This window comes from Diprion similis, chromosome 8 (genome assembly GCF_021155765.1).
Source record: "Diprion similis isolate iyDipSimi1 chromosome 8, iyDipSimi1.1, whole genome shotgun sequence".
Classification (NCBI taxonomy): Eukaryota; Metazoa; Arthropoda; class Insecta; order Hymenoptera; family Diprionidae; genus Diprion; species Diprion similis.
Genome location: NC_060112.1, coordinates 19,911,482 through 19,928,026, shown reverse-complemented (window position 1 = coordinate 19,928,026; position 16,545 = coordinate 19,911,482). Strand labels below are relative to the sequence as shown.

The 16,545-nt window shown below is 34.8% G+C and overlaps 3 protein-coding genes across 5 annotated transcripts; all 3 read left to right on the top strand.

Moving 5' to 3' along the window:
• Positions 1 to 212: 212 nt before the first annotated feature.
• LOC124410078 (wee1-like protein kinase) lies at positions 213 to 4,684 on the top strand. 3 transcript variants are annotated; one of them, XM_046888199.1, is made up of 6 exons: positions 213 to 233; positions 311 to 426; positions 526 to 530; positions 777 to 1,096; positions 1,200 to 2,082; positions 2,248 to 4,684. In XM_046888199.1, the coding sequence occupies exons 2-6, from the start codon at positions 336 to 338 to the stop codon at positions 2,560 to 2,562; spliced, it is 1,614 nt and encodes a 537-aa protein (XP_046744155.1). In that variant the 5' UTR covers positions 213 to 233; positions 311 to 335; the 3' UTR covers positions 2,563 to 4,684. The 3 variants fall into 3 exon arrangements, with proteins under 3 accessions (XP_046744155.1, XP_046744156.1, XP_046744157.1); XM_046888200.1 differs by lacking the exons at positions 213 to 233; positions 526 to 530 and having other exon boundaries at positions 241 to 426; positions 772 to 1,096; XM_046888201.1 differs by lacking the exons at positions 213 to 233; positions 526 to 530 and having other exon boundaries at positions 346 to 448.
• A 264-nt stretch (positions 4,685 to 4,948) lies between these two features.
• On the top strand, positions 4,949 to 6,992 carry LOC124410081 (iron-sulfur cluster assembly enzyme ISCU, mitochondrial). The gene is made up of 4 exons (XM_046888206.1): positions 4,949 to 5,129; positions 5,339 to 5,563; positions 5,642 to 5,720; positions 6,347 to 6,992. The coding sequence occupies exons 1-4, from the start codon at positions 5,040 to 5,042 to the stop codon at positions 6,439 to 6,441; spliced, it is 489 nt and encodes a 162-aa protein (XP_046744162.1). The 5' UTR covers positions 4,949 to 5,039; the 3' UTR covers positions 6,442 to 6,992.
• Positions 6,993 to 8,182: 1,190 nt separating this feature from the next.
• LOC124408460 (polycomb protein Scm) lies at positions 8,183 to 16,048 on the top strand. Its single transcript, XM_046885374.1, has 8 exons — positions 8,183 to 8,669; positions 9,063 to 9,347; positions 9,458 to 9,693; positions 9,789 to 10,356; positions 10,523 to 10,699; positions 10,824 to 11,357; positions 11,497 to 11,651; positions 11,891 to 16,048. The coding sequence occupies exons 1-8, from the start codon at positions 8,642 to 8,644 to the stop codon at positions 12,023 to 12,025; spliced, it is 2,118 nt and encodes a 705-aa protein (XP_046741330.1). The 5' UTR covers positions 8,183 to 8,641; the 3' UTR covers positions 12,026 to 16,048.
• Positions 16,049 to 16,545: the final 497 nt, after the last annotated feature.

The following is a 16,545-nucleotide window of genomic DNA, read 5'->3' as shown; positions in this document are numbered from 1 at the left end:
AACGTCTGTAAAAAATATGTTAGAAATTCTTGAAACATCAGTGAATGAAAGTCGAGCAGAAAAATAATGGATGCAGATGACGCTACGATCGCCATGATTCTGCAGGGGCAAGGAGCCAATCAGATTGCGCGTTTACCGGGAGTGAGAGAGAGCGATATACAACAACAGCGTGTGATTGCTCAAAAAAAAAGTCCCGTGGTGCATTGAGACGCCCGCCGTAACGAAGTAACGTGGTCGGTATTGTATGTTTATCAATTTTTCTTGAAGGTTTATAAGTTGCAAAACGCTTGTGACTTTTATAACTCTTGAGTGGACAGATGGTGACAACTTGAAATATGGATATAGCGCAAAGACTGAATTTTGACGCCAGTGACATCGAGGATGAAGAATTGAATATCAGCTGTCAATCGAACGGTTCAGGTTCAGGTTGTTAATGTACAAAATTAATACTGTAGTAAACTTAAGCTACCCATATCGTAAACACATCCGAAAATGATTGGGCAATTTACACTGTCCGGTGTCTAGGGACTATTCTTAGTGAGCATTGAGTATGGATTCCGCTTCGGTTCCTCTCATGCCTGTCTCTGAATGATTTATTAATATTTTGGATCTAATTGAAAATTCAACTTCTTATTGTGCCAGTACTTTGGAAATATGAGTTGTCACCTACTTTTTTTTTGACGAAGAATTTTCAATTCAGAATTTTCAAGTAGATATTTATTTTGTGATTTCAAAAATGTTATGTAAATAGATATTATTATATTATTTTAGGTGTGGCAGAAATTAGCATACCTTCTTACGAAAGAAGGCAACCTACCAGTATTTCAATGGCATGTAGTCCACCATATAAGCGCGTTCGAGCGCTTAGACTGCTTGACTCACCAGCAACGCCGAAAACATTGATGAAGGAAAGTACTACTCTCACTCCGCTTCCATCTAGAAGTTTGAAACTGTTTCACACAGAGAAACCAAAACCTCTCGCTTCTTGTTACCATAGTAAATCCGAAAAGCCTGCAGCTAACGTTAATCCTTTTACTTCAAATGGTATGGTGCTCGTTGCTAGGAAGAGAACAAGGTCCAAGCGGAGTCTGAACAAGTATGTTCATCACTTTCCAGTACAAATTATTATGCAATGGAACTTTCTTTGCAAATATTTATCTACATATGCAATAAAAAAATTTTGTTTTTCTTATCCCCAGTTCTCCTGAGCTTAGAGTACCATCTACAGATTCAGTTGACTCAGAACATTCAGACACTGAACTAGAGCAACCAACTAAACGTGTAGCACTTCATGAGTCGAACATATCTAGATATCATCAGGAATTTCTGGAGCTCGAGTTGATTGGCGTTGGGGAATTTGGATCCGTTTTCAAATGTATTAACAGGCTAGATGGTTGCATCTATGCAGTGAAAAAAAGTATCAAACCAGTTGCTGGAAGTGTAAATGAAAAAAATGCGCTCAATGAAGTATATGCGCATGCCGTACTTGGCAAACATCAACATGTAGTTCGTTACTATTCTGCATGGGCAGAAGACAATCACATGATTATTCAAAACGAGTATTGTAATGGCGGCAGTTTGGCTGATGCAATTTCAAAACTACAGGCTGAAAAAAGGAACTTTTCTGAAGCAGAATTGCGTCAACTTCTGATACATATTGCTGAGGGACTCAGATATTTACATTCAATGCAACTAGTCCACATGGACATTAAGCCAGGCAATATCTTTATATCGAAGGAAAAAAGACTACGTGCTGTCGACTACGATTCTGCAGATGATGGGTTTGACGAGGAAGACACAGTTGAAGAAGAAATCACTTATAAACTTGGAGACTTGGGTCACGTTACTTCAATTAACAATCCGCTATTTGAAGAGGGTGATTGCAGATATTTACCTGCCGAGATCTTACATGAGGATTTGGCTCACATGCCTAAGGCCGACATCTTTGCATTGGGATTGACTGTTTATGAAGCTGGGGGTGGTGGCGCTTTACCTAAAAATGGTCCTGATTGGCATGAAATTAGGAATGGGAAGCTAAAGGAACTGCCACAATATAGTAGAGATTTTAACGAGCTATTGAAGGTAACTCCCGATGAGTAATAATCAAATTATTTTTGCAAACTACATGTTAACTTGAAAAAGAAAAATGTTAATAATGTATCAAATATCAATGCCTGGATATTCAGAAATTTATCACTCATCTGTATATTTTCAATATTTTAATTTACAAGGTCCTTATCATTGCAGCTTATGATTCATCCAAAGCCTGAGATGAGGCCTTCAGTAGTAATGCTTATTCAACACAGAGTCTTATGTCCTTTTGGAAAAAGAACTAAAGCACAACTTAGGCGCGAATTGAATGCAGAAAAATTAAAGAATGGAATTCTGTCGAAACAACTCCAGGAAGCTGCTAAGTGCCTGAAGACTTTAGCACCCAATATGGCTGTTATGAACACTACAACTAATCTTGGAGGCTACAGGCTAAGACCGACACCGACTAGAACCTCGTCTCGAACTGTTGGAAAAAAGGTCAACCATAGCAACAGTGCAACTATCTTTTAATAACTAACGATTTGTTTATTTATTAGAGGAGAGTTAGAAGAGTCAATGCATCCCAAAGACAAGCGTAATGCTAGGCGGTGCATTAATATTGTGATATACAAGTAAACTTAGTACGTAAGTCAAAATGTATACAAACTTTAAACACAACAAATTTTGGTGCTTAAAGTAAAAAGGTCATTGCCGTATATTTATTTTGAAGTTTACCTATATGACCGATATGATGAGGTAATAAGTCTTATAATTTACGGTATAAAAGAAAATTTTTAGGGAACTGAGCTGATGTCGTGGTTTACTAATATTTTCCTGTCTCTATTATTGCTTCAAACCGTATTTCGTCATTTCTTATTATCTTTCAAAATTGGTATCACAAAAACAGATACAGAAATGTTATCGTGACGAAATCTTTAAAAGTAACAAGTTTAAATGAAAGATGAATAAGATATAAATACCCTGCACTACACAAACAGCACTATTTACAGGATTATTGAAATGCTGGCATTTTTTGTGAAAATTTGTTTGGGTGGCCAGATGAAGTGAAGGAATCATTATTCTCTTATCACTTTTTAAGTTATAATGTGGTTGCTAAAATCATGTTTACTCTCTTACTTATTTTGTATATGTTGATAACATCGTAAACAAATTTTTCCTCCTATGGTAACCCATTGTCATATACAGAAATTTGACTGCATACTGCACAACAGCAGGATAAGTATACTCACACTATTAGATATGTGGAGTGAAGTGCAGTGTATTTTCTGGACTGAAACTTTATTTTTTATCACATTGAATTATTTTTTAATCATTTTAATGAGTATCTCCTTCAGTATGCATCAAATATCTTATCACACCATATGTACTCTATTACATGTTTTGCATAGAATAGATATTAGATAATTATACTAATCGTTAAGGACAAAATATGTTGTTTTTTTTTTTAGTCTAGTTACGTTTGACTTACTAGGTTCAAATTTAAGTTTTCTGCATACCAATATTGTAGTTCCTTAAAATGGCAACTCCTGTTTATTATTGTGATAACTTATGAGATGTGTACACTAGTTTGAGGTCCCAAAAAAAAGTGGTTTAATATTATAACCTGAAACAGGTGCTGCCTATTCTTCCAATAACAACATAGGACAGTATTTCAGTTACAAGTATATGTGGATTTTAAAATCAAATGCATGAATATTATTTGTTTTCTGTCATATCATGCAGCTGAGAGTTTTTTTTGTCAAAAAAGAAAATAAGATAGAACACGAGAAACATGACCAAACTGATAAATAATTTAACTACAAGCTTTACAGAATATTTTAGAAACATAACTTGCATGAATTTTCTGTAAATTAATGTATATACCACGGTAACCGAGTTTTCACAACTACATGCAAAAATTCGTCATCTTGTAAATAGTCACTGCTCAGAATTGTTCTTATACCCAAGAAAATTGTTATTTTGAACATGAAGATTATACATGTATCTAGTTATTGCATCAGGAATAATAGAGTTAAAATTTCTGGCATCTAATATTAACGCTATTACTGCTCGTTGGCCTTTAACGCATTCAAATATACTACGCTATATTTACAACAAAATCATTTCTCATCGTTTAAAAAACATATGTCATTGCTATATCCATGACACAAAACCTATCAATTTTTGTTCTTGTTTTTTGTTTTGTTTATGTACTTTTCGACATAGTATGCATGAAATAATCAGATTTTAAACACTTTACTTACATCTTACGCACTGTATCGAAAAATGCTATTTTACGATACAGTACGAAATATATGATAATAACGGTACGAAAAATCGGATTTTATGCATACTGTGTCAAAAATAAAGTATGAAACATGTGCGTAAAATCGCAATTTTACACACTTGTACAATATACAATCGTACATTACATGCATCCACCCCTGTTAAAATCATTTATAATATGAGACTATGTATAATTTGATATACCAAATTAGTATTCAAATCATCGCTGAATGTGAAATTCGGTTATTATCGACTACATTCAATTACGAAGATAAGGTTTTGTTGTAATTTCAGTTTGGAAACGAAATATAACTATGAAACTGATAACCTGAAAAGTAGTTTATTACAATTAACCAACGATAAAGAGCGAGTTACATTCTCTCTCACGGATTTTAGATTCTGGCTAAATTCGCCAATAAGTAGAAATAAAAGATCACGACGTTGGCTGAAGATTTATTGCGATTCTTCAGTCAACGTATATTGTATGTATAACAGTATACAGGTATATTTTGAATTTCCCGCGATGAGCTGGGCCTTTGGAAACGAGATTGAAAATCGAAAATGCGTGTGACTGAGATTACTGAAGCCGTCAGAGCATGCGCAAAGCGCTCATGAGTTGCCGACGCGCACTGCGTATCATTCAGAATTGTTCTGGACGCTCGTCTCAGCTGTTCCGTAAACGACAACCGCGAATCATTAGGACAAGTGAATATTGAACAAACATGTCTTTACTTCGCGTTTTGCCGAAAAAATTCACGGAAACGGCAAGTGTTCTATCCCGAAGTGTACCCGTCGTGTCATATCATGCAAATGTAAGTATTTCATACCTCATAACCTGCCGTAATGTCCGATTCGCTATTTGACATTTTGCGTAACAGTGTAAGAAATTCAGTATACATTTTTTTTTATTCCCTAAAGTTCGGACATTGTTGATTTCAGATTGCATTTTCAAAACTTCGGACTTATTTACTTCATAACTTTTCCGTATGTCACAAACTTTGTATTTCTCAATATTATCCAGGTGTTAGATCACTACGAAAATCCGAGGAATGTTGGTTCTCTTGATAAGAATGACAAACATGTGGGCACTGGTCTGGTAGGAGCTCCGGCATGTGGCGACGTCATGAAACTTCAAATAAAAGTTGACGAAAACGGAAAGATCACTGATGCTAAATTCAAGACATTTGGCTGCGGATCAGCTATCGCATCTAGCTCTCTTGCTACCGAATGGGTTAAGGGAAAAACAGTAAGTTCATGCTTCGATCAACCGTGTGTGTAAATTAAACTTTCAACATTGCTAATCAATATTTATATTTATAACCAGGTTGACCAAGCATTGAAGCTGAAGAACACCGACATCGCAAAGGAACTCTGCCTTCCACCAGTCAAGCTACATTGTTCGAGTAAGTTTTAGGCCATTACATTAATAACAAAATTGCCAAGAATATCGTTATTAAAAATAAGATTTGTCCGATGAATCAGAAATGTAACCAAGTAGCTGGCAAGAAATAGTTAACCCTGCACGGATAACGTGTAATTTCACTATCTCCGTCGGCATCCTGGGTCTTTCAGGGCCAGTCACGGTTTTTAATCCTTTGTAGCGCTACTAAAAATCTGAAAAAATTCACGTTTACTTTCAAGGTCCTTTAGAATCTATATCTACTGATTCTTTTAGTCTGATTCTTTTTTTTTGGCTCATTTGATGACCTAAAATTTGAGCGATAATGTTAAAAAGACGTTCGTGTGACAAAAAATTCATTACATCCGACTATGGCATTGTGTACATAGCTCAAGACTTATTTAACTCATTAAACAACAAACTGTATAGTTTTACAGAAGCTACCTGGTAATTTAATAGAGTAGACTTAGTTAAATCTATAATTTTTATTCTATACCAGCCAGTTTCCAATTTCAGTTTTTATTGAAAATGGATTTGGCAAGAAATGTTGAAATATCCATTTTAACCTTTTTTTAAACTTGCATTAGTAGGGATATAAACTAATATAAAATTTGAATCGACTTATTTCAGTGCTTGCAGAGGATGCAATCAAGGCAGCACTTTCTGACTACCGCATTAAGCAGCAACCGAAAGCCAAGGCAGCATCTGGCAGTAATGAAGTTTAGAGTTGCATACCTAGAAGTATAAACAACACCAAGCAGGAAAACAAACTTTATAGGTCATAGTTGGCAAAAAGTAGCGTATTGCATCATATCTCGCAATCCAAATTAGTCAACGTTTAAATTGAACGTCTAATATCCTTTACTGTAGCTGTCTGCTGTAGTACAATCTAGGATGATGAATACAGAATCTGTCATAGTTATATGTATGATCGAGTTTATAAGAGCAAGGTTCTGATAGAACATAAGTATGTTGTTTAATTTCGAATTCAACTTTTCTAAAATGACATATGCATATATGTAGTCATATATAATATTACATATGTGCGTATAGGTATAGTATTCACTTGTATTCAAAATAATTGAAATTATATTTTAGTACGCTTAATATTTATTGTTCAGGTTTGTAAAGCTTGCGGATACGCAGATTCAGCATATATCATAGTGATAATTACCTTGTGATCCTATTTTCCATGGAAATCTATATTTTATTAAAGTATATTATATAATAGCAGATCGGAAAATTCTACTGAAGTAATAAAAGTGGCGTTCAAGCATTCTAGATATATCTATGCATTCAATTCCATTCAACGATAGGGTACGTAAATCTTTAATTTGCATACTCTCAAATTTGAACAGGATAAGTACAATCCTAAGGAATGTAAAAATCGAACTGTGCTAATCTCTCTCAAACTCGTGTCAGTTCAATAGATACATGCGGATTGTAAGATAATTGAATGCTATTACTTTCTTACATCATGGGTGCTATGTCATTTGATCGAACAATGCGCACTGAACGAGTGACATCGCATAGTTATGAGGTGTAAGTTTCGAAGGAATTATCTCTTCCAAGAATCACGTATAGTATAGAACACGTCGGCATTTCATGGGCAATGAATACCTAGCAGGTTCTATACTTTTAGGTGAAAAGACAATTCGAGCACTGGAACCGTTTGTTATGGGGAAAGTATCTGAATTGATCGATTGTGTATCTTCATGTTTAAGTTACGGTAGTTCGGATCAAAACTGAACGTATTGCCATATTCGCGGGAGGCGATGCCGAGCTCGCCGCTAGCCAAAATCATCAGTCGTCTCCCTATCACCGAGCCATCGACCCATGTTCACAGAATAAGAGGTGGTCTGACTCGCGCTGGATGTTGTGCTTATTTTACGAAATAACATCAGTCGAGTCCAGGTGTCGCATTGGCCGAAAAGCCACCGACCGCGAAAATTTAAAATGACTTTTGGAACAGTGTCGCCACGCAAAAGTTATTCGTGTCGTTGACTGAAGAATATACAATACCACTTTCTGAATAAATGTAGTCGTCGGGAGAACCATGCAATTAATGATACTGGTGTTTCCGAATGTCGATACCCGTAGTGGCAGTTGTGTACACGGTAGCACACCCCCATAAGTCAACGTATTGTAACAACGGGGCAATCGAGAATTGCACCTGACAAATAAACAGCTTCGTAAGCGGAAATAAAATGATCGAACAGATACGAAATAAATAATATACGGAAAAAATGCATTTTCATAACCATCTATTCTTACACCGCGACACCAAAACATAATCGTGCGTGGCATCGTTGACTGAAGTATGTTCATCAGTCAACCGTGGTCAACGGCACAGCGTCACCATTATAATTTACATTCTGGGGTTTCGTCACGTGAGACACCTGGCGGAGAGCCATGGGACCTTAGTAAAATAATCACAGAACTTTACGTGCGGAGTGTAATAGGGCAGTCCACCACCTTCTATCTTTTACACCGTGGTGGCGGTCGGCTCGAGATCGGACGGACAGGGGATTTGGTTCCTAGAGACACCGCGCGCGGCTAAATAAAAGCAATATGGCGGCGTTGACAGTAGAATCTGTGCTTGTGGGTGTATAGTATTATCAGAATGAAAACTACGTAAATACAGTGGGAATAATAATCTTTAAGCGTACTACGTAATCAGTGCTTAATGCGGATCGATAATATTCATATAATTATACTGTGCGATCCCGATTGAGCCGGTATTATTTTCAACCCGGGAACTTTTTTCCGCGCTCTGAGGGCAGCCTCTAGATGCCAAAATGTGTATCGTTAATGGATGCAAATGCTTTTGATTGTAGGTGTCATTGTTAGTTGGTTGCATAAATCATTCATGGTGGTTAGTTTTGTTTCTGGCTTATATTATTAGCCAAATTACCACCGGCCAGGATGTCTGCAAACCAAGGGAAAATGCGAGGTACGATATATCACACGGTTATAATACCTAAATAACCTTGTCTTTCACTAATAATGTCTTTTTTTTTATTCTTCAATAAAAATCGCACGATTATTCAAATATTATACATCTCTTTACTTACCTTCGATTCTCAATTTTTCATGCATTTTTTCGTAAATAAGCATGTACATCTCCATTGCTGTATTGAATTGTTACTATCTTGAAATTAATACCTTCTGAATAATCTTCCATACATGGAAGATAAATTGTAACAATATATCAACATCATTCATTTGAAAAGAAAAACGTGTCAACCATGTATTTTGAAAAATAACTTCAAACAATCAGTTTTATGACTGAACAATCGCAGCATGTAGTTTTCGAACACTATTTAAAGTTAATATCTCAACGTAGGCCCAGGTCGACCACCAAAACCAAAGAGTTCCTGTACGTGGTGCGGAGAAACAAAGCAGCCGTTGAAATACGTACTGCCGACACAGCATGGAAAAAAAGAGTTTTGTTCAGAAACTTGTTTATCCGAATGTCGTAAGGCTTACATCAGAGGAGCGTGCGTTCAGTGCGACAACGTGATTAGAGGAACTCCAGTCAGACTGGACCAGAGAGATACTCCCACCAAGGATTTTTGCTCTTCCTTCTGTCTTAATAAGCATCAGAAAAAAGAGAGTGAATCAAGAAAAAGTTAGTGACAATTACAGATTAATAGACTCATTAACGTTTACCGATATGATGAAAAATTGTATTTCTCATAACATTATCTCAAACTCTAATCTATGTTTCTTTAAAAATAGATAATGGTGAACAACCATCGCCTGCAGCCTCTCCGGCACCTTCTGGCCTCCCTAGTGGAAGTAGCATCCCTTCGACAACGCAATCCTATACTGGCACCAATAACCAACCAACCGTATCTCAACCCCCTTCAACGTCGTCTGGTCCTTTCCAGTATGAGACGTACCAAACGTTTGATTGGGAATTATATCTCAAAGAGACCAACAGTGTGGCTGCACCTATTGATTGCTTTAAACAGGTACTACTTATTATTAACTTCCATTTTAGTTTCCTTTCGTACACAGTATAAAATCTACCGATTGACTGAACTGATATTTCACTGTAAACTTACAGCACGAAGTTCCGCCAACAAATGAATTCAAAATGGGAATGAAACTTGAGGCATTGGACCCTCGCAACTTGACTTCTACATGCATTGCAACGGTAGTTGGAGTCTTGGGGCCCAGATTAAGATTGCGCCTTGATGGTTCGGACAACAAAAACGATTTTTGGCGCTTGGTAGATAGCAATGAAATACATCCGATTGGTCACTGTGAAAAATCTGGTGGAATGTTACAACCGCCGCTAGGTTTCCGGATGAATGCATCTAGCTGGCCAATGTTTCTTCTGAAAACGCTTAATGGCGCTGAAATGGCACCATCTAAAGTTTTTAAACGAGAACCAAAAGATCCACGTTCCAATCTCTTCGAAGTTGGGTACAAGCTCGAAGCTATTGATAAGAAAAATCCACAACTTATATGCACAGCAACTGTCGGTGCTGTGAAGGAAGATGTTATTCACATAACTTTTGATGGATGGAGAGGTGCTTTTGATTACTGGTGCCGCTTCGATTCTCGGGATATATTTCCTGCAGGCTGGTGCTTCAAAAGCGGACATCCCTTACAGCCACCAAGGCAAAAATGTAAGCCCAATTAAATTTTATTTTTCTGATACTGAAACACAGTTATTTCTTGTGTAACAAAATTTATAAGTTGGATGGTTTTGAACAAGTTTTGAATTATCACAGAAGTATTATATTAATTAAATCAATCTTGATCGATGTGTTAATATTCATATTTTTGCTACAGCAACTGGACAAAACAGATTCAAATCAAGGACAAGCAATGTCTTGCCAGTGCTCACCGTGTCAGGGGGAGAGCCAGCAGTAGCCTTAGTGAGCCCAGCAGGATCGAGCGTACCTCCCCAACCAGCGACGGAGCCAGATACAAGCACGGCAAATACCAAAACTCGTCAATTTGAAAATGGTATGAGAACTTTTGAAGAATGATGTAACCATCGTTTTCAAGTTTGAAGATTCAACGGAGTTTTAGAAATATCTGATATTGATGTGAAATTTTTGTTCTGAAATGTGTATATCTTTTGTTACAGTAACGATGTTTGTGAATCACAATTGTTCATCTGGTCCTTACTTTGATCCTCGCAAAGTAAAAGCTATGCCAGCTCAATTTGGTTCAGGGCCAATGCTAAGTGTGACAAGAGACATTTTTCAAGCCTTGTTAATGGCAGCAATCAGCCCGAGGCAAATGCTAAGCTTGCTGAAACGGGGCGAAGGAGAGTGCATTAATCTAACTCTTGAAAGCAAACCAACATCTGTAAGGTTACCAGTGTTTTTAGAAGAAGAAGATTTTTACACATACATCAGAAGACAACTCGAGGATCTATGTGCTTGTGAACATATGCTCTTCAGACGAAAGGAACAGTGTACAAAATGTCCTGTACAGCAATCGACATCCAACAAAAGAGACGAGCCTAATGGCACAGCTGAAAAACGGAGATGGTCCTCTGATAGCCAACAAAATCCCACAACCACTGCACCACCTCTTCAATCAAGTCCTGGTCCTGTTTCTACAAATATACCAACCTCACCCACAGCAGCCAAACAACCGAGAAAGCCGGTCCTTGGTAAGAATTGCCGAGACATTGATTTCAGATTTTAGAGGAAAGAGATCCACAGATAGATCAACTGGAATTTGTAGATTAGGTGTGATCAAATTAGCCTGTTTCAAAGTATTGTTGAGAAATAGCTAAAATTTTATTTCAGAATTAGAAGCAGCCACGTCAACGACACAATCCGAAAGTCCAGCTAGCAGAATCTCTTCTTCAGAACCAGCTGAGTGGACTATAGAGGATGTGATTCAATATATAGCTGCAACGGATCCTGCATTAGGTCAACATGCAGATCTCTTCAGGAAACATGTAAGTTACAGTAAAATTTTGTAATATTCATAATAAAACATAGTAACACATTTCCAATGATACCTTAATGATCTCAATGAAAATATAAAACTATACCAGTATTATGTGAATGTCAAATTTAAGTAATCAAGTCTTAAAACAATTCTGGTCTTATTCACATAAACATATGACAATGTTTGTTTTGAGAGGAAAGCTTGAATTATACTATTATTCGTGACAAAAATTTTAATCTTTGACAGGAAATTGATGGTAAGGCGCTGTTGCTTCTGAACTCAGACATGATGATGAAGTACATGGGTTTGAAGTTGGGTCCAGCTCTAAAAATTTGTAACCTTGTAAATCGTATTAAAGGTAGAAGACATCTGATGCTGTGACCTAATCAAGCACATAAAGACAGATAAGATTAAGAATAACAATGATTATTTACATTTGAGTCTAATAATCAACTCTTCAATTACTAGCGATTGTATTTAATCGATGATATATCGATACATAGATCTTGACCGATTTCTTTTGACAATGTTCATTCATGCAGTGCATATGTATTATACTCTTCTCATATAAGTATCAGTCCGATTGAGTTTTAATTATCAGAAGTTTCAGAAAGATATACAATAATTTTCCTGGAGAAAATATAGAAATGACTGTACAGCATGTATAGTACAATTCGTCATAATTTAAGTATAAATACTTGCTAATAAATATAAATAGTTTTATAATGGTACAATGGAGACACACAACACTGTAGGCAGATTGTATTGAATAGTGGCTCATTATATCCGTGATTATTATTTTGGCGATATACATACCACGAAATTGTTGCAAATGATTAGAAACGCGGAAAAGAAAAAAATGTATGATTGCAAACCAGTTATCTATCTATCTATCTGCTTCATAAAAAGTAAAACAATGAACTACCTAATTTCGCATGTGTAATTAATTTTGGTACACTATTGCCTACTAGTATCAGGTAATATTCGTATGCAAATGATGAAAGCTTCAGAAATGGCACAAGGAAATAACATGACATATTTGTATTTTACGTAACAGATCTGCTTGCCTGCACATACAGATAGCCATAAAAGGTTCTGTATATTAATTTTATATTTTTAACTAGCAGATCGTATTTGCAAAATACATTTTTTCTTCATTCGCTTTACTTTCATTGTTTATGAGTGACTGAAAGTAAAAAATTCATCAATAACCGATCTTAACTGCATAAAATGTGTTTCAAAAGGCCGAAAGTGGAGAATGGACCATCCGAGTACATGAATACAATTTTAATTGCTATCAATACAATTTAACATATGTTGTACTACCAATGTTTCTTTATCGACATAAAAGTAAGCTTAGGGTTGATGTGGACTTAAATGTATGGCGTTGCAATTTACAATTTGATTGGACTTGAATGAGGAAATAGAAAATATCGTGATTTTTGTTAAAATATTCTAATCAAAATGTAAAAAAATGCTGTAAAAATGTGAATAGATGAAGGAAAGAAAAACACAAATTAATCTCACAAGTAGTGGTGTCATACTATATACGTAAATACCACGTGCCCCTTTGTATATTTACAGTATTGTATTACTGTGTGAAGAAAGATCAATCGTTTGGGAAAATTTAATTACACAATGTGGCCAATGTTCTAGTATATTCGCAAAGATGCTTTAAAAAAGAAAAAATCAACAGAATAAAATGACAATGGTCAAAAATAAAATATTTCCCAAAAGTGGTTCAACCCTGCAGTCCAAATCAATAAAAACACACGTGATATTGTTTAGATATTGGGTATTTTCTAGATTTGAGGCTTGGATATATATGCAATGAAATTACACCAAGCGATTTAAACCTAAAGATGGTTACTGCATTATGAATGGTAAATAAAATGTCACAGACACATTGATTCATAGAATTTATCTCCTGTTAATTATCCCAAAGATATTGCCGTCCTGATACAATCATGTAACGAGTGTTGTTTAAAGAAACACTTTTGTATTCAATGGGCAGGCAGAATATCTATATTAAAATTTTTGGAACATATTTTCGCTTCGAAGATATTGGATGGGCATGTAACAACAAAAAATGAAAAAAAATAAGTACACTAAAATTTTGCTCACAGCGTTACAATGCGTGAAGGGATTGAATCATATGACTTATTAGAAAGAAGTTACTTTCTGAATTTAGAATATCACGGCCGTTAATTTTCAGATACATGTTTACATAAATTATCTATGCCTATGTGTTTTTAAATTTAGATTCATATGATCATTCCAATCTTGTGCATCAGCCGCATGAAATCTCTATCTAAATTTTACCGATATTCAAAATTTTTTCAATACTGTAGCTCAAAATGTGGGAGTTGTGTTCAATGCATATTATATTTAGTAATAATAATCTATCTTCAGTTGATTGATGTAGCTGAAAATCATATATTATACTTATTCAAATATCAGAGAATCAGTTACCTGAGGCGATCGGTAATCCACATTAGTCAACCAGTTTTTCTCCACATACGAGTGGTTAGGTAGTGTAAACGATGAGTATCATAATGGTGTAAGCAACACACGTTGCATACAGAAAAGTCCTACATGTATATTTTCTACATACTTCGGTAGTTTATAGATCAAAATAATTATTCTTTAACAAAGTCTGTACAACAGATAGAATAGCATTGACAGAACTAGTTTTACTTGATACCTATTACGATATGATAATATGTATATAAATAATTATATTTACACTATGATAACTAATACTAGCATATAATTTCCTTACATATTCTATTCCCATGGTTTTGTGATAGCATTACTCAGAGATATATTAATTTTACTTTAATATTTTTATGACAAAAGTATTTTTCAAAGATAGCTTTGATATCCAAATAAATATAGAAGTCACCTGATAGATTGCTATACTGTCAATGCAGTGGCTCACGAATTATACATATAATTGCGTTAAGCTGTTTCAGCGACTAGTACATTAACAGTATGGATCATATTTCACCCGAAGTCTGTTTCTCAAAATATTATTATACTTATTTCTTAAGTGAATAGAATGTTCGAGGCATAAACAGAATATTGCTAGCCGTTATATCGATATAACATCGTTACTTTTCATTCAACGATATTTGAAATAACTTACCATTTGTTATCAATAGTATTGCTTTTTCCCTATTTTTCATCTCTCGATATTTTAATAGATATAATGAAGTTTAATTAACTCTAATAGATCGCTTAGTTGTCTTAAAAATCAATCGTGGTTTTATAATTTACACTGTTGTATTTAAATTCCATCTTTCTGCGTTCCAGTGAAGCTTAAACCAAATTTTGTGCCCACCGTTTTTCTTGGGCCACTTTTTTCAGTATATCTTATGTAATTTCATGTTTCAAATATACTCCCATGTAATGTATATTACTGAGAATTTTTTCGTGAGACGCTCATTGTTGGAATGTCAAATATTGGTTTCATGGTTTTTGTTTTTATACAAAAGTTTTCAGTTTTACGATTTATTTGAAATACTCGAAACGACTAATTTCACGCTGTGAGCGAACTTAATATACTGAGCCTCTATGCTAAATAACTTATTCATAAGTATCGGAACACACCTACTTATAAAAATGAATACAACAGTTCAATTCTGCGACGACAAACTTGGCATAATTCATGGCATTAATGTGTTTCTTATAGGTGAAATTATATGAGAACGTTGAGTGGTAATATACATATTAAAAAATTTAATATCTCCTCAAAATGATAATTGAATTTAAGATAAGCTATATTAACGATAAATAAGTGTATGTTGATCTTCAAATTAGATTCAATCAATTTGGAAATACATATGTTAAACCTCTATCAAAATTTCGTATGCATGTAAATGAAGAACAATTGACAAATTTGCATACAATATTTAACTTATCTTCTAAATATCTCTTATACTTCACATCAAACTGCAATTAAGTTGATTTATTACATTATAAAATAAGATAATGTGTTGTAAATAAGTGTACATTACATCCCAGCCTTCTTGTCATCAGCCGTGATTATTCGTGTTTACCAAAACATATAGATAGTGATGCCGCATGATTTTTAATTATTATTAATAATTTTCTCTTCATATCGTATCGATATATTGAACGGATTCAATCACTGTTTATGTTTTCTGCGATGCATACCTAAAAGAATGATATATGCAACAAACTAGACTTGGCATGTATAAGTTTAACGAGTAAGGTATAAGATTTGTTGTAATGTAAAATCGGACCTTTGTGCATTTGTTAATGTTAATATAAAGAAGAATTACACTTTTAATAAGCAACAGATAAATTTTATATGTGATATAATTCAAGTATGTCAACTGATCAGTTGAAAAAGTAATAAAAGTTAGTTACTGTATTGAGCGATTGTACTTTCGTGAATTCTTATTTCTAATTGAGATGTAAAGTTCTACTCTGATAAAAAACAATTATCATTGGTGGCGGAAATTACTTACTCAAAAGGATACTTTTTTGCAATTAAATTTGGGATGCAGTTTAGTATTACTCATTTATCTCATTTATTTATATATACTTAAAAACTCAGGGTGCAACAATATACATGCATACAGAATAATAAACACATGTAACTTAGGGAGTTCTAACAGATCTCAGAACATAACTTAAAAATTAATTTTCTCTTTCAGACGATCAAGTCTTACTGGGCTATGCTATAATAATATAATATATACTACAATACCATATTTTACTACTATTTACGTCCGAAGTTTTTATAGGTACATGATAAGAATGTAACCGCTCGCAAAATAGACATTAGCAGCTTAAAATATCAATTGAGTGTTAACAAATGAATTACGGTGCCGACAGTCTTTAGTGTCCTTGATTACATTAAGAGAAAAAGT